The following is an 18,659-nucleotide window of genomic DNA, read 5'->3' on the forward strand; positions in this document are numbered from 1 at the left end:
ATATTGAAATGAATCGGGAACGTCATAGTATTTTTCTAGGACTGATTTTAGCGATAAAATAATTTTTTCAATTAATAAGAAGGAAAAATCAATATGTTGTGCAATGACAATTTTCCTTCTATGCTTCTTTTTTTCTATGCATAATTCATTACTTCTTCACAATTCATTGTCTATCAAAAAAATAAAACATAACAGTTAATAATTTTTTTAAGGAAATTCTAAAAATTTTTTTTTTATAAGATTCATTCTCTAGTAGAAGAAGAAAACATTTCAACGTTAAATTTATTATATCAGCTCTCCCCACAAGATGGTGACGCATCATCGAAGAGAGAAATTCCATTTGAGGTAAATTCTTGACATTTGACAATTAGTTGATGGAAAATATAGTAATAGCTGTACAATAACCAAGTTCTCTTTGTTTCGGTGACAATCATGATCAAATTGAAAATTAATAACAAACAGGTGTTCAGTCCATACAAAGAAAACATAAAGTGGATGCTTTTTGAAAAAAGCTGAATTAATAAATTCTTGTGATTTCATTCAAGTGCACGGTGATGGATCTGGTTAAGTAATGCTTTTGTTTTGGAAATATCACTGATACCACAACCAATAATCATCGGAAATGAATGAGAAATGTCTAGTGCAATTATAGTTAGTTCAGTCAAAATGCCTATGACAAGAGCTCAACAACTATACCCAGTATCCCATTCTTACATTCAAGAAGGGGGTGCATTGCCCCCTTTAAAAATGGTTCCTTTGAAAGAACAAAGCCCTCCCACTACTTGTACTAGCACAACATCATCAAATAGTGCTTCCACAGGGCTACCAGAGCTTCAAGCTTTACAGTGTATGCGTGCAATTAAATCAGTACCAAGTACTGCATCCGATCAAAGAGAAAGAAAACAAAGTGGATCAGCTATTCTACCATTACCTTCTGCCCCTACACCGCCAGACAAACCAAAGACTACGATAGCTAGCCCAGAGCAAGTCATGAAGCTTTACATGAATAAACTGACTCCATATGAACATGTTGAAATATACAATTACCCACAAATTTTTTTTATTGGAGCAAATGCAAAGAAGAGGCCAGGTATAATAGGTACTCCTAATAATTCAGAGTATGATAATGACCAAGGTTCTTACATTCATATTCCCCATGATCATGTAGCATATAGATATGAAGTATTAAAAGTTATTGGTAAAGGATCTTTTGGACAAGTAGTGAAAGCTTATGACCACAAATGTCACATTCACGTAGCTCTCAAAATGGTTAGAAATGAAAAACGTTTTCATCGACAAGCTTTAGAGGAAGTTCGTATTTTGGACCATCTTCGTAAACAAGATAAAGATAATACCATGAATATCATTCATATGTTGAACTCTTTTACATTTAGAAGTCACATGTGCATCACCTTCGAATTACTATCCATCAATTTGTATGAACTCATCAAGAAAAATAAGTTCCAAGGATTTAGTTTGCAATTAGTGAGGAAATTCAGTCATTCGTTACTTCAGTGTCTTGATGCTTTGAACAAGAATAAGATAATCCATTGCGATATGAAACCTGAAAATGTTTTGCTCAAACAACAAGGACGTAGCGGTTTAAAGGTATGTAAAATTACTATTTATAATTTTTATATAGTTTTCTTCTATAATTTAAATTTTTCCAGAAAATTTGTTCACCATCTTGCATTTTCCATACAGGAAAATATATTTATGTTACCTTCAAAACAGAATATGTAAATAATCAGGGTTTTATTGACGGATTTAAATAACTTTCATGGTTTTCAAATGGGGTTAAAATTTATCTTGAATATTTGAAAAAACTATGAATCTATTTTAGATTATTTTGTTCTTTTATTTACTTTATTGTTGGTTTCCTGTTGCCCGCATATTGTTAACTAAATATATTCTATTATCAGAGAATCAAAACGACATTCTTTATTGTAATCAAAGAGTAACGATTCATGTTTTTACTTTTATCAATTAGCCAAAATTCCCCTTATCAATTAATTATGCATTCTCTTGAAATTTTTGATGAGTTTCAGCTGGTAAGAATTTGCTCTTTTGGAATAACTTCCTATCATTCATGGTGATAAGTTATGATAAGAAGGACTCAAGTAATAATAAAAATATTTGCTGGCTATAATATAATGAATATATTTAAATTTTGAAATACCACATTTCCATTTATGTTCATTGTTATAATAATTTATTACAATAACTTTTCTTAGGTTATAGATTTTGGATCATCGTGTTATGAAAAAAATCGAGTCTATACATACATTCAGTCAAGATATTATAGGGCACCTGAAGTGATTCTTGGGGCCCAATATGGTATGCCAATTGACATGTGGTCCTTAGGCTGCATTTTAGCAGAGCTTCTTACTGGATTTCCCTTGCTACCCGGAGAAGATGAAGCTGATCAATTGGCTTGTATAATGGAACTTCTTGGAATGCCACCACAAAAACTTCTTGACCAATCAAAAAGAGCCAAAAGCTTCATCAGTTCCAAAGGCTTCCCTCGTTACTGTACTGTTACAATACTGCCTAATGGACAAGGTACTCTTAGAGGTGGACCAAGCAGAAGAGGTAAACTAAGGGGGCCTCCAGCGTCCAAAGACTTGAAAACAGCTTTGAAAGGATGCGATGACCCTACATTCTTAGATTTCATCAAACGATGCCTCGAATGGGATCCTGAGGCACGCCTAACACCTTCTGCGGCTCTGAGACATCTATGGCTGAGGCGTAGACTACCGAGGGCTCCTGTTGAAACAAGTTTTGGTCCAGATTCACCGTCTTCGGCCAACCGACAACAATCTTCCAGGACACCTGTACTAGGTAAGGTAAGAGTTCAATTGAATGATGAACGTTCTTCAACACTTCACTCAGGCAAACTTCCTCCAGTTACGTAGCCCTCACCACAATGGCATTAATTTGTGATGACACGTCTATTAAAAGTACTTCATAGTACTCGTTTATGACAATTGGATGCGGAATAAATTCAACAATTTTAGCGAAGATCACTGTCGTTTTTTTCACTTCAAATGATATTCTCAGACTCCTTCAGATCATATTACTTATAGGGTTTTTGTGCAATGGGTCTTGCTTTTTAATGAAAAAATATTAATCGTACTCAGATATTCATATCAGATGTTTTTATATGCAGCTATACAATCTAAATTTCGTGGAATATCAATTAGAGGTGTTTGCTATTTGAACAGTGTTCAACTTCTAATATATTTATACAAGAAATAATAATACAAAGAGAATGATAACATTGATTATTGGTGACGTCCATAAGGAAAAGTGCTAATAATAATACTATAAGTCGGGTGGTAATAATAGTTTCAATCCATGTTTACTTTTTTAACTTTCGTTCCTGAGGAACTTAAGCATATATTTGGACTAAAAGAAGCTTTCTAAGGAAAAATTCAATTTGGAAGTGAAAAAAATACTAACACGTGAATTCAATAATTCTATGCAATTGGGGATTATAACACAAGTACTAACCCCCTTGCAGGATTAATTTATTAGATGTTGCATGAAAAACATATTTGTCGTTTTTTTTTGTTTCATTTGAATAACTTTCAATCCATTGGTCAGACTGTCAAATTTACGAATACTAATAATATTGTCAAATGTTAAAATTGGAGGCCTAGGTTGATACATGGGAGAAAAAATGCCTTGGGTTCATGAAAAGGAAAGCTTTAGGTTTTTAAGTCTGTGATATGTTTTAAAAGAAAAATTCTTGAAATTTTTGAGCTTTCACTTTCAAAAAATATATAAAATTAGTAGTTTGAGTTTGGTAATAACATTATAGGTCCATATTTGTAGGTAATAGAAAGCCGAAAATTTCGAAACTTTGCAGAACAATCCTATTCAAGAGACCCAAGCAAGAATTCTAAATTGAAAAACTCAGGTGTGGCAAATTTCAAACACTTCTTTTAAGCTTAAGTATTTTCCAATAAAGGTATGGAAAGCAAAATGACCCCATCATGAGCAGAATATTTCAAGAAGATGTAAATATGTGAAAAACTCATATTAGTTTCAAAAGCAATAGACTAAAGAACATTTTCAATTAGTAAGTACTTATCCAACTTAAAATTTTAGTATATTCTTCCTCAGTGTTGAACTTAATCAGCTTCATAGCAAATTGAATTTTATTCATATTTTCAAATATGTTTTTTTTAGTGAATTTTGTGATCTAAAGCGTTAGAGCTCTAAAATTAATCAATTCAGATGTTTCTCTCGTTATTTTGCAAGACCTTTCCTATACTTTGTAAACAACGATCATTGGCAAGGCCTCCCAGAGACTAAGATTCTTATTTTGTAATAGATGTTGTTTCAAACACAAATTTTGTGATACTTTACTATTACTACAAGAGATAATTTTTAGCTTGTAGCAGTGTGAAAAAATGTTTTGAATTTTTAGTAGTAATATTGGCGGTGTGAATCATAGATAGTGCCTATAGAATATGATATGGTATCTTATGTTGCACTTGAACAGGGTGCATGAAATATATGAATCATAAATATATTATTTGTCGATAAGCTACATTCTAATGAAAAAATGTATTCAGAGAAATCTTCGTTGTTTGTAATTGTGACTGGTAGGTAAATTTCAGATGTTTAGTCATTCTTGGATATTGAAAAAATATGTTGAATATATTTATAAACTCATGTGATGTTGTAAATTTTGAATTGAATTTTTATGAAAATCATAAGAGTACACTGTGATTTTAAAGACCATTGTTTCATTGCACTCATTCACTTGAAGTGCCTTTTCTTATATTGTTGTGTTTATTTAGTTTCACAGTGTATTTTATTATGTCATCTGAGAAATTCAGGGAATTTTTAATATCGAAATAACGTAACACTGTCATTTATCTTCAATTCAAATACTCCATATTTATTCAATCGTTTCGTTATATTTTATTTATTTATTATGTTTAATTGTCTTGGTATATCAGGATTGGATGATACATCTATCCAATTTCATTTATGAAAAAAAAAATGCGCACAAAAGTATGAATTGCAACAAACAAATTAGAAATTAATAAAGATATACATTTGGTCATTTTAGATGCGGAAAACAATACATTTACATAGTCAAAGACCGCAGTTAGGCATTGAATTAAAAACAAAATTTTAATTTTTAACTCAAAATAAATTCACTGCCGTTTTCCTTCAGGTTTTTCATTGAACCAGGAAAAATTATTCTTGAAGGCACATACTCAGAATTCGGTACTGAATAGTTATTATTCATTTTAATATTAAAAATCAAAACTGAAAAATATTAATTTATTTATTTCAAATATTTATTGGCATGGGTAAATATGTTATAGTCAAATTTTTTATTAATAAAAAAAAAAGGTTCCTTCATTCATTTCTCATCTACAGCATGTATATTAGATAACATTTTTTATGGAAAATTGAGCAGCAACGGTATTCAATTAAGAAACTAGCATTTATTGCTAGTCCAATTTATACCAAAAGATTTGTACGGTTGTGATACCAATGAATATAACTTTAATGACAGAGCCCAGTTATTATTTCAATAAAATACCATCTGATTTTAGTTCTATGTAACTGAAGATATAAGCACCTATTTTCACAAATTTAATTTGAATTCCATTTAGGTTATCAGCACCTGTTTGGTATTTTTGAGGCACCATAATATAATTAGGGTTTATTTGAAAATTATGTTTAATAATTCTTGAACAATTCATTCACATCCATGACTTATAAATTGTGACTGAGCGTTGCAAAAGTAGCAGACCTTGAACAAACACTAAAATTTCAAAATCTATTGCATCTCAATTTATATTGTAGATTGAGAATTTTTCATACGGGATTTGAAACTCATTGATGTTTGCCAATTATACCTGACTTTGATCTACATATTGTTTTATTTGAGATGCAATTTGATGATGAAATTAACTTTCTTTTTGATGGTTCTTGTCGATTCAATTGCAGCAGTAAAAAAGTTGTTCAGGTCTGGACTTAACGCATCTACTATAATATTACATTTATTTATTTAATTTGCTCATGATAAGTTTGAATTATTGTGACTAAAAAAAATTGTGAGAGCACCCTGTACTCTTAGAGAAGGGCGTTCATTATTTTCAAATAGTATCCGCTCATATATATATATAGGTATGATTGTTCAGTTATATAGGTAAAAGGTAGCAAGTAGAATATAGTGTATAAATAAGGGGCAATCACCCACTTGTAAATATGGACTTGGCCCCTGAATGCTGAAGGGCTTGATCTCTTAATGTTACTTAAGATGTGTAGGAGGAGGCTTAAAGCTTTTTCTCTACTTTTATATAGCAACTTACTGTTCATTAGGTGCTTTCACCATTGATTTGTGTTCTTTATATTTTCTTTAAATATTCAAGGACTACTAGTATTATAATAAGTTTCGTGTAAGTGCATTTGGACTTGTTTCTATTTTGTCAATTTAGCAAACATGTGATGTCTGTAATTGATAAGTCATCTTTATATCATACTAATAAAATGTTCTTTAATATAATTTTTTGTCTATTATTTCAAGCCAGAAATATCACTTATGTGAAGCTGGCTCAGAAAACCCTGAATTTTAGTTCAAGAAGTGCTGAAAGTATTTTTTTTTTGGTACAAGCACCATTAATAGGTATACAAAATTATTATATATAATTTATATCAATGCCTTAAAAAATAGAAATAAGCCGAAATTATTTTTAATATAAAGATTAAAAGTGAGGGAAGAACTGATGTGAAGTCAACAAACAATAAGAGGCAATTCCAAGAATATAATAACTAATTAAGCGCATGAGATGAGATTGAGCAGAACCGGTGAACCTAGAAGAAGGTTTATTCAGATATATTTTGCTAATTGATTTCTAATTTTGAGTAGAAAATTTCTGTTTTGACCGTTAAAGATAAATTTTTTCTTTGTTTTTGGCTATTATCAGAAATGACCGGTATCTCAAAAACTAGTGTGTTCAAATCACCACATTTAACTTCCGGCATCAATTATTCTTGTATTATGTTTATGTGCCCCTTTAATGAGGTACAAATCATAAAAATGATGTGTAAGGAAAAATGGTTTTCAAAAAAGTTATTCACATTGTAGTATCCAAGAGATGGCGTAGTGGGGTGTGCATCTCTCGGAAGGTCAGAACTGCTTGGGTTTTGGGATATAAGCGGGGTGAAAGAAGCAACGCAATCCTTTGAGGAGGGCCCTACCTTCAAAATTGTCTGAGGTTCCCTAACCAAAACGTTATTACTATAAGGCAGATGTTTTCATGTTTTAATAACGACCCCTACTCAAAAATTTATAGAAGTTGGTTGGTTTCGAATCTAAAGATTTCAAAAAATTCAGGTGGAAGAATTGGTCATCCACTGTAAACGGAAACTTCATCAAAGAATAAGAAAATATTATCAGAGTACTTGAATATTCTGTACTCACAACTATTACAGTTCTATGTTATGTTGTTAGAACCATAACCTTCAAAAAGTAAACAGGCGTCAGTTAAATAAGTTTTGTGATATAAAGTAGTAGAATAATTTCCTATTAGAAATGTGAGTTAATATCATATATCTCATTGAATTTTTGTTCCATCAAACTCTCGTTTTTCAGGGCTATGACAAAACCAAAATCCGAAATGACCGCTGAAGAACTTCAAGCGAGAGAAGAGGAGGAATTCAACACTGGTCCATTATCCGTTTTGACACAATCTGTTAAAAATAATACACAAGTAATGATAAATTGCCGCAACAACAAGAAGCTACTTGGTAGAGTCAAAGCTTTCGATAGACATTGTAATATGGTATTAGAAAATGTCAAAGAAATGTGGACAGAACTTCCAAGACCAGGCAAAGGAAAGAAGAAAGCCAAACCAGTAAATAAGGACCGATTCATCTCAAAAATGTTCTTGCGGGGTGACTCTGTTATAATGGTGGTTAGAAATCCAAACACAATTGCCAATTGATGAAATTTGTTTCTCGATATTTTTGTATGTTTTCCATTTGTACGTTTCCCAAGTTTGAACTCTAGGATACTTCTGCAGTTTGTATTTAAATCAATAAAATTCAATCAAAACACCCCTTTTCTTTAAATAATAGTAAATCCTTCCAGAACGTGCTGCACTAATATAATAATAATAGTGTTCTTTCGAACAAATCTAAGTCGTCTTTCATGTGAACTCATAAGTTAGCGTTCATTAGTTTTTTGTAATTTGATAAAATTTAGACTTGCTAATAGCAGATACAACTTCAAAAATAACAGCCAAAACAATGAAATTTATAGGTTCATCAACTACCTTACTACATTTTAATTTGAGGGTAGTTCAGTTATTGAATTGTTATTATTTAACCTTCAGTTGTAGAGAATGAAATTAAGCAATTTGATAATTTCTGGAGTTTTATTCTTTTTCGCATCATTCACATTGTAACATTAAAATTCGCATTATATTTCCACAGACTACTAGTCTTTGATATTTCACCAAAAAATATTGAGTGAAACGTAAATCAAGAATGCCAAAAACTGAAACAAATATATTCAAAGAAAAATTGCATTTTCCTTCAAAATGTTGAAGAATATAATGGAAAAGCTTATTTGCAATATTTAATCTTATTAGTTTTTTAAGTTGATTGCATCTCCTTAAATATAATGAATTTTTCGAATATTCAATTAAATGTTTAGTGGATTAACATGCGCAAAATATTTCATTGGAAGAAAATGTTGAAATGCACCTTAGAACATCAATCTATATTCTAAGGAATGCACCGAAAAATGAGAAAAAATTCCTTCTCTGTCATTGATATAACCAATAAATTTTGTTTACATTTGGTTAGGTTAGGTTTAAACGTAAAACACTCTAAATCGAAGATTGAAATGAATGAACCAAATTATGAAATGACTGATGTGAAAAGACAAAGGGACATTAAGGGCTACTCTTATGGAAAACGATATGAAAGGCAAAGAATCAAGAGAAAACATGATTCTTCTGAAGATCACTCATTTATGGAAGAGTCTCGAACAGTAATCATGGATAATGGTGCATATACTATAAAGGCAGCACTAGCTAGCAGAAATGAACCACTGTTAGTGTCAATTTCTGAAAGTACTTAATGTTATAAAATTTTTCAATGTAGAATTTTTTCAGGTTTATACCTAATTGCATAATGAAAGCCAAAGCTGAAAGAAAGAGATTATTTATAGGAAATCAAATTGACGAGTGTAGAGATTGTTCAGGTTTATTTTATTTATTACCTTGTGAAAGAGGCTATATTACAAAGTGGGAAGTACAAAAACCTATATGGGATCATGTTTTCAATAGATCTATCGGTTCCGTGAATGATAAGAATATTTTGATGACACAGCCATTATTCAACTTCAAAAATATACAAGACTGCACTGATGAAATCTTCTTTGAAGAGTATGAAATTGCTTCTATGTATCGATGTAATCCTACGGATTTAGTTGCTCTTAAATATGGACAAGATTCAGGTAAATTTATTATTGTAAATACAAATTATTTTGCACTTGTTTTAACTTTTTTTTTTCCAAGGTAAGAAAAGAGGGACATGTATTGTGGTTGATACAGGCTACAGTTTCACACATGTAGTTCCTTATATAAATGGAACAAAATGTTCTAATGGCATACAGAGATTACATATTGGTGGTAAAGTAAGTTGATTATTAAATTATTTATATCACTCAATAACTGGAATAATATTGCAGATGTTAACTAATCACATGAAGGATATCTTATCATATAGACAGTATCATGTTATGGAAGAAACATATGTGATAAACCAAGTTAAAGAAGATACATGCTTTGTATCTGAAAATTTTAAAGCTGACTTGAAAATTGCTAGCCAACCATTTCCAACGAATCACATAGTAAGAAATTATATACTACCAGATTTTAACACCATCAGAAGAGGGTGAGTTAACAAAAAGCCTATACAGATCATTGTGAAAATCAATGTTGACAAATACAAGTGATATTTCAAATACCATGAAAAATTAAGCAATAGCAATAGATTTGAGGATTTATTCGAAGATATTTGTCCATGTCCATTCTCTGTTCTGCTCATAAATGCAATTACTTTCATAAGAATAGACCTAGTTACTTAATATATACATTTATTTATTGGTCTTCTGTAATATAAATTTTTTATTTCAGATATATACAAAATCCTGATAGAAAGGACGAATTACATGACAATTGCCAAGTTCTCAGACTCAACAATGAGCGTTTTGCTGTACCTGAAATTATATTTACTCCTTCAGACATAGGAATCACTTCTGTTGGTCTTGTAGATTGTATTATAGATTCAATAAAATCATGCCCGAAGAAATACCATGAAATTCTAGCAAGAAACATAGTTGTTGTTGGTGGTAATGCTTTACTCCCAGGATTTAAGAATAGATTAATTAAAGAATTCCAAAGTAAAATGCCAACAAATTGGGTTGTAGGAGTTTCAGTTCCTGAAAAGTAAAAAAGTCAGTATTATAAATTATATGAATTTCCTTCAACTATACCATTTCAGATCTACTATGTATGCTTGGCAAGGTGGTAAATCATTTCTGAAACAAACGGGCTGGAGTAACTTTTTTGCAACTAAAAAGGAATATGATGAATTAGGATCATCTGGAATTCAAAGGAAATTTAATCAATGGTGAGCTCATTCTTTTTTTTCGGTTTAATATCTTGACATTAACTTTGACGGTATTATGTTCTTTCTAATTTCAACATTCCTCGACCCTTGCGAATTATATATATATAGTTTGTAAGGCATATTAACACTCGATTCTGGGATTAGTGGTTCCTCATTGCGGAGAATCTTCAGCTTCCTCGATGGCTTAGTGGACTGAGCGTCGAACTAGTTATTAGGAGGTTGCGGGTTCGAGTCCCGCTCGAGGAGGTACTTTTTTCAGATTTGAAAAATAGTCTGAATGCAGAGAAATTAATTTCAATTAATTATTTTGCTTCAAGGACGATTTTCAAAGACGAAGAGCCAAAGAAAACCACGGATTTAAAACCTATCAGTTTAATTGATCATGTGAATAACCTAGATGTATTCAAGAAGAATGAGGATCATTCTCTACATCAAGAGGACGCTGAACAAATTGATACCCAAAAAATGTTTATGACCGAATCTCCAAATTCACTGAATAGAAGTTCAATGTCGGAAGAATTTGGCTATACACCTCCATTTAGTATTTTTGACGATAAAAATGGTATGGTTTTGACTCCACCTTCTTCAGAAAAATCATCAGAAATTTCTGTTGGCTCAGAACCAATGTACAAATTGAAACCTAATCATTCAGAGATCCCTCCAGTCAAATATTTTTTTGAAAATGATGACTCTGAAGAAGAAAATACTTTATTGATGTGATTTATTTTTTTTTTAAATATGTACCCAATTTTACATTATTTGAAATTTTATTATCTATGGTTATAATTCTTTTTTTTTTTCTGTACATCAAGTAATTTTATACATTTCAATTATTTTTTTTTTATTCATTATTGGGTATTTTTTATAATAAAAGAATTTTTTCTTCAAACTGTTATTTCTGTTTTATGGCAAATCATCAAGAGAAGGGATAAACTAAACTTCGGATAATGTAAACACCTGCTCTAATTGAAATCAAATAATAAATATATTCGTAGCAGGTACTCAAGTTGAGTTGGTTTTAGAATATTTTTTGTTACCATTAGTAACAAGTATGGGATAAGTAACTAGATTTCTGAATCCAAGGGCATGTACTTTTCTAATGGTCTACCGTCTATTCTAAAATGAAGGGAGAATAAGAGTAAAGAATAATTGTGGTTGTTTATTGATTTCAACATTCAAGTATCGATTATAATTATGAAATATTTGTGAAATACAACTATGTTTATATACACCAAAATAATCATGTTGTATAATAATTCAGGAATTCATCATAAATACTACAGATCAAAACTGAAAGTTCAATTGATTTTTTTAGTATCAAGGCTTACCAAAAAAGTAAATGAAAGTATTGTATTTCGATATTTAGTTTTCCAAAATAATTTAAATTGTGGACACACTATACTTATATACATAGCACAAAAATCTAAATTCGAAATATCGAGTGTAATTCTTATGATGGACACCAATTCAATAGTTACTAAATTAGTAGTAATGGGACTTCTAAAAATTCTTCGCAAGACCTCATTATAAAACATTGATCGTCATCATTTTGAACTAGCCAATGAAAAAAAAAATACAAATAAATAAATCAAAGAAAAATATACATCAATAAGAAAACACTTCTTGAATTAGCAATAAAAATATATTCCAATTGAATAATAATATTCAAATCATAATAAAATAAGACTTTCCAGGATTTCATTGGCAGAAAGAAATAATTTCCAATACAATGCATCATCATTGATGATTTGGTCCAATCGAAGAATTATTCTAAATGCTCACAATTATGTAATATATATGTATATTATTAAAATTGGTTAATAAAAAAAAAATCCAATAGTTGGAGCTTCCTTGCTTATGAATTATGAAATCAATTTACCAAACACATGAAAAACCTTTTTAGCAGATCAGAATTAGGACAATTCAATAAATACTTTGCGATGTGATCACGGGCATACAGCATAAAAAATAATACAAGCATTGAAATCTTTAAAATTTCAATAGTTTTTACAATTTCATTTTATAATCGGCCTAGAGAAGAATTTGGGTAAGTTTTTTTGTGAAATGAGGATGAAGATTTTTTTTTTGTGCTGCACCCAAAAACAACACATAAATCTAAAATATGATACGAAAGATTATAGCTAATTCTGAACTACCTTGTTTTCCCTAAATCGTTTTTGGCCCACAAAAACGAGAATGGGCAGCACGGAAAAATTAAAAAACAATAATACAAGCAATAACCAGAATTACTGTCACAATATTTCATATAACATCATCGAAATGAAGTCACATAAAATAACTTCAGAGGAATAATTCTTAGTTATTATGACTTATGGCCATATCGACGTCAAGAATGTCGTTAAGTCAAAATAAGGAGTGGAATGAAACTAGTGCAAGATAATTCAAGTTTACTTCTTGACTGCGTTTTGATTCATGGCCCCTTTACCACTGAAATAAAAAAAAATCAGTTAGCTTTATGTATATCATGTATAAGGAATTAATTCTGCAGCTACTAATTGCTATCATCGTCATTGAAAACACTGAAGAAAGGTGCAACTATGAATTTACTACCAAAAAATTTTACTGCAGTATGAAACTTTCATTCATCTCCACTCCAAGTATCAATAAGGAAATATTTTATTTATAATGATATACAGGGTGCAACATGAGTGACTGGCCATAGCCTAGTGGTGAATGCACTGGCCATAGCTTAGTGGTAAATGCAGGTCATTCGGGCCTTTCAGAAAAATAACTTGTTTTGTATCCTGAGACCATTGAAGGGCTGCATGAAGTGAATAAACCCACAAAATTTCAACAAAATTGGACTGTTGATTCCCAAATTATGAAGATCAGAAATTAAGGCCAATTTGCATGAATCACCCTGTATATCCAAAACTAACAGTCTTAGGATACAAAACAAGCTATCTTTCTGGAAGGCCTGGATGAGCTGCACTCATGTTACACCCTGTATGTCTATAAGTTTCATACTTCTACTTCACAAAAAGGAGATGAAAAAAAGCATGCTATGATAAAATGTGAAAAACTAACAGACATTGAAACAATCAAGATAAAGCATACCTTTCAGAGTTATCTTTGGTAGGATTAACGATGTCTAAACCAAGTTCAGAAAGCACCTTTAAAGCTTCCAGAGCAGCTTTCTCATGAGAAGCCTCAGTGGTCGGGCCTTCACCATGGCAAACTTGGGGTGGATTTGTACTCAGAGAAACCAGAGTCAAGTACATTTCGTGATTAGCTTTAGGGAAATCTGAAAATTGAACCTGAATATTCATTAGCTGAGCAAGATACAGCAATTGATCTTTGGACCTAACCCCACCCTGAGTGGTTGGGGGCGGTATGTTCCGTTTTGTTTCGGGATTAATTTGTATACCATCCTTTTTCTGTTGAAACTGTTCACCTTGGGGACCTACGAGAAGCAATCCAGGTACTAGCTGGCGACCTCCACTACCGCCAACTTGGACTTGAGATGATTCGGGTTTTTCCTCCATGAAAGTGACTTTACGCCCTTTTTCGGAATCCACTTCTTTGTCCACTTTCGAAGGCTTTGAATTCACAGAAGTATAACCCAAAGCTATCAATAGTGCTTCGGCGGCATTTCTCTTGGCAACCTGAAAAAAATTGATTAATAAAACTAGCAAATTCTCAATGTAGGTGTGGCACAGGGATCAGTGTTGGGTTCGTTGTAATATTTGATTATGTTCACAGCTTAATATTCTTGAAACTGATGTCTAGATACTTTGGGAATGGTCCGTATATCACCTTGGTTACTATGGTTAATAAGTTGGTGGTCCGTATATGTCAAATTCGTCAAAAACCGGTGACCAAACTTCGGTGAGATATCTGTCACCAGAGCAACAGTACTTTTATTCTGGTTCGGTTCGGTAACCACGCCCACTCCGGTTGGCAGTTGTCATTTTAATATTCAGATTATTGTTTATGAACATTTTCCATTACATCAAACACTCAAAAACTTTATTATTGCAAATATGAAACAAATACCCCTCAAAGCCATTAAGAACTACTAGTTATTTACGAATTAAAAGAGATCAACCATTTATAACCTCCATAATTATGTCAATGAAAAATTTAGTTGACCATTGACAAGTGTCAAGCGGTCAATATATATATACGATACACGGACCATACCCAAACTAATAGAAGGTTAAATATTTGCCCACCTTTTTGTTTGGTCCGACACCAGTGCATGAATGACCATTAACTGATGCCTCGATTACAAATTCCCTGCGTCTTGCTGCACCACGTTCTTCTAGAACAGTATAAACCGGTTCCCTTTCCTTATTAGCTTGCTGAATCTGGATAAGACGAGAAATAGGATTAATTTCTTCCACTGTTTCAGTTGTCTTATCGACATTCATCTTGATCAAATTTCGAGTTTTCTTCTTGTTGGTCATTCGTTTACGTTTCATTTTCATGATGTTATTATACATTTGCGGCAATGGTGGTAATTTCATCAGTTCTTCAAGCATTTTTTCAGCAGCCCTTTTCTTTGAAATTTTCTTACCATTTCCTTCTCCTTCAGCGACAAAAGTACCGACATGACATCTTGTTACAAAAACTTTCATATGTGGTGGACCTTTTTCACTCAAAACTTCAAACGTTACATTCAAGTTTCTCTTGAGAGCAATTTCATGAACTAAAGAGATGGGAGACTTCAATTCGGTGTTGAGGTCTGGTGGTACAGCAGCTTCGGGTGTAATAGTCTCAAGAGTATTATGTTCCGCTGGTTCTGTACCCATCGATTTGATGTCTTTGATTGCCTTAGCAGCTGCATCGTGACGGGCTGCCTGCACGGAGTAGCCTACCCCTGGATATTCTCTTTCGCCTACATGCAATCTTACAGTACAGGGGTCATGGTTTTGAGGTCCGGCGGCAGCAGGATTCGTAGCAGCCATCGCAGCACGATACTGGCCATAATAACGACCATCGTGGTACGAAGGATAGTGGCCTCTTACAGGCCGTCTTCCATCAAAACCGTAACGAGTTTGTGGAGAAGTGTACATGTTATGGCGTGGATAATAGTTAGGTTGAGGTAGATACGGAGCAGGTGCTGTCCCATTTTCAATAATATACACAGGACGTTCCCCCCTCTTCATAGCCAAAGCGTTCAATTCAACTGTTGGAGTCATAACGTCTTGATTACTGGTCCTGAAACCCACACGACTATTTCTTGTTGTTTTTGGAGGTGGATGTTTGAATTCAGTTTTGAGTAAAGCTTGAGCAGCAGCTGAATGCTGTGCTTTTTTGATACTTGGTCCTTCAGCTTCATACTCCTCGTTACCAAGCTTTAAAGTTACGGTGAATGTTTTTTTATGAGCAGGTCCTTGTTCCCCTGTCAGTCGGTACTGATGTTGAATTTTGTTGTAACGGGCCAGTTCATTGACCAAGCACATTGGTGTTTTTTCTTTTATGTTTGCCAAATTAGTACCGGGCCCAGAAGAAGTATTAGTGTTTGGGGAGCTCTGAGGCTGTACCTCTGTATGCTGCGGCTGTTGCTCAATAACTTCTGACTGGATTCCATTCTCATAATGGTAAACTGGAAAAACTTAACTCATCATTACAAAATCGCAAAATTAAAGATATAAATTAATGAAATATATAAAAAAAATCATAATACATGCAAATGATCAAAGAGTTACTTTTTAAAACATTTTCTGTAAAACAAATAGGAATGTGTTGAATTCACATTTTTTTTTTTTTTAATTTCCATAATTGACCATGTTTACATTCTCATTAAGAGAAAAGATATATTGTGTAATCATAAAAATATAATAAAAAAAAAACAAATTTATGTAATTAGATAATTGTGTGATCAGGTCTATCAGGCAACTATTAGATACTTATGGACTGAACTTTTTTTAATATAAACGTTATTCAAAGCAATCAACGGTACCATAGAATTAATTTATCAAAAAGAATTAATCGATTCATATGAAACTACTTCCATGAACAATATCAATGATGGTGACCAAACTCCTCACCTATTTAAAGAAAAAATTAATGAATTGCTCCATGTTCTAATCAGTTAGCCATTGCTAACAATACAATACGTGAAAAACTCATGATTGTTTATAACAGTAATCAGTTTTTTTCGGACTAATCACAAAACAAATAAAAGATAACATAAACAAAGGGGTTAATATCGGAAATAAGAATTGAACAATCTTTGGAATGCATTCTTTATTTTATTTCTCCTAGCTTTAGCCAACTTCAATTTATTTTAGAATGCATTAAGAGAAAAATCTTTTCCTTCCTAGAACATGTTACAGAAAGGCAAGAATCTGTATCATCCATAAATGGGATGTGACAGATTCTTGAGGACATAATTGCGAAATGAAAGTTTACTTGTCTAATCGCATTTTAAAATAATTTGTAGCTTCCTGAAGATGGCTATGTAAATCACCAAAAACTAGGCAAAATAAAATAAGAGTGAATTCTAAAGATTGTTCCATTATTATTCCTGATATTGGTCTATCATCAATGAATCAAAATTAAAGATAATAAAATAAATGTTTACATACTTCCATCACCCTCAAATGTCAGGAATTGAAATGACACTATAGAATAAAATTGAAAGTCATTGCTGCATTCAGTGTTGAAACAGCAATATAAATTAAATAAAATAATTCCATTTATTCTATTTTTCCATATGCTTCAAACTAGGATTTGTAATTTCTTATTTTTCTATATGAGGAAATCTAATAATAGGGATGACACACAGAAATCTAACCACCTCCCATGCTCATGTTAGTAAAATTTTTTTCTTATATGTACTTATAGGTAAAAAAATTTTCTTGTGGTTGACATTAGCCTTGATTTTCAAAAAGAAATAATATGAAAGCTCCCAAATATGTGACATAACAGGATCATTTGAGTAGATATTTTTATTAGGAATCTATTGTCATTTCAATTGTATCTTAATTGTACATGTAATATTTGAGATAATTTCCCCAAACTACACTAAAAATCCAATTCCTGCAACCTTAGAGATAGTGAAATTTCAGTTACAACTTTCCTACCTTGTTGCATTCCAGCAGGAGGTTTTTGAGCTTGTTGTGGAATAGATGTGGTAGTGATCAAAGTAGGTCCTTGAGGCATTGATACAAGAACACCTAAAATTAATAAATTAATGTTGGAAAAAAATTGAAAAATAAATTATTTAACCAGTGTGAGGAGCAGGTACAGGCTGTTGGATACTCATTAACATGGGCTGTGATCTTTGGTTTGGAGGAGGCCCCATTTGTTGCATACCCATCCTACAAATAAGAAAATTTACTGAATTGAAATTTGATTTACTAATGCCTCTAATTACCTTGCATTTCTCTGCATTCCATTTTGTGATAAATGGTGATGTTCTTGTAGCATTTTGCTCCTAAAAATAATGAAATTTTAAAATGATTCAGTACTGTCAAAGAAGGCACTAGTCTGCTCTACTTACTAACCGGCGTAGAATTCAACGAGATTGTAGAGAAATTGGACTGATCTCGTTCAATAATAATCGTGCCACTTCTATTCAGAAATATGTCGCTCGATATTAATACCAAACACCACTACTAAATCTTTTAAATACCGTTGGCAAACAATAAAGAAAAGTTTGTTACTAACATGCAGCCATGTTAGATCACTCGCTTACAATAATAAATTTCACATTACGGCGACTTAATAGATTTTTTATTCTATGAATATGGGAGGACAGAACAAAACATAGAATAAAAATATAAATAACATTAAATTAGTACCAGATTTTTACAAGAAGACATTTTTCTTATAAGAAAAACTTCCGAAATAAATTTGTAATTTGACCAGGACTTTATTTTGTCTTCGACAAACATGGGAAAGATAAATCAATCATGTTTCATAAGATAGATTTCCGTCAATAAATTAGTTATTAAAATGAATATTACAAATTAGTACAATACTTTCATAAATTAAGCATGAAGTTTCTA

At 31.9% G+C, this 18,659-nt stretch overlaps 3 protein-coding genes across 9 annotated transcripts; 2 read left to right on the forward strand and 1 right to left on the reverse strand.

Annotated features, from left to right (window-relative positions):
• Positions 1 to 201: 201 nt before the first annotated feature.
• LOC123685645 (dual specificity tyrosine-phosphorylation-regulated kinase 2) lies at positions 202 to 6,538 on the forward strand. Of its 5 annotated transcripts, none has more exons than XM_045625405.1 (3): positions 202 to 1,608; positions 2,235 to 2,846; positions 3,838 to 6,538. In XM_045625405.1, exons 1-3 carry the CDS (start codon positions 634 to 636, stop codon positions 3,949 to 3,951), a joined length of 1,701 nt encoding a protein of 566 aa, XP_045481361.1. In that variant the 5' UTR covers positions 202 to 633; the 3' UTR covers positions 3,952 to 6,538. The 5 variants fall into 5 exon arrangements, with proteins under 5 accessions (XP_045481361.1, XP_045481366.1, XP_045481364.1 ...); XM_045625410.1 differs by having other exon boundaries at positions 203 to 1,608; positions 3,974 to 6,538; XM_045625408.1 differs by having other exon boundaries at positions 203 to 1,608; positions 2,235 to 2,841.
• A 2,278-nt stretch (positions 6,539 to 8,816) lies between these two features.
• On the forward strand, positions 8,817 to 11,558 carry LOC123686702 (actin-related protein 6). Its single transcript, XM_045626938.1, has 7 exons — positions 8,817 to 9,093; positions 9,156 to 9,499; positions 9,561 to 9,679; positions 9,734 to 9,939; positions 10,182 to 10,493; positions 10,549 to 10,677; positions 10,995 to 11,558. Exons 1-7 carry the CDS (start codon positions 8,885 to 8,887, stop codon positions 11,395 to 11,397), a joined length of 1,722 nt encoding a protein of 573 aa, XP_045482894.1. The 5' UTR covers positions 8,817 to 8,884; the 3' UTR covers positions 11,398 to 11,558.
• Positions 11,559 to 11,823: 265 nt separating this feature from the next.
• Positions 11,824 to 18,364, reverse strand: LOC123686701 (double-stranded RNA-binding protein Staufen homolog 2-like). Of its 3 annotated transcripts, none has more exons than XM_045626936.1 (7): positions 18,156 to 18,364; positions 18,026 to 18,085; positions 17,878 to 17,969; positions 17,733 to 17,825; positions 14,874 to 16,258; positions 13,756 to 14,303; positions 11,824 to 13,125 (listed from the first exon to the last, which is right to left on the reverse strand). In XM_045626936.1, the coding sequence occupies exons 2-7, from the start codon at positions 18,076 to 18,078 to the stop codon at positions 13,086 to 13,088; spliced, it is 2,211 nt and encodes a 736-aa protein (XP_045482892.1). In that variant the 5' UTR covers positions 18,079 to 18,085; positions 18,156 to 18,364; the 3' UTR covers positions 11,824 to 13,085. The 3 variants fall into 3 exon arrangements, with proteins under 3 accessions (XP_045482892.1, XP_045482893.1, XP_045482891.1); XM_045626937.1 differs by having other exon boundaries at positions 14,874 to 16,249; positions 18,152 to 18,364; XM_045626935.1 differs by having other exon boundaries at positions 18,152 to 18,364.
• Between the last annotated feature and the right edge of the window lie 295 nt (positions 18,365 to 18,659).

Source organism: Harmonia axyridis, chromosome X (genome assembly GCF_914767665.1).
Source record: "Harmonia axyridis chromosome X, icHarAxyr1.1, whole genome shotgun sequence".
NCBI lineage: Eukaryota > Metazoa > Arthropoda > Insecta > Coleoptera > Coccinellidae > Harmonia > Harmonia axyridis.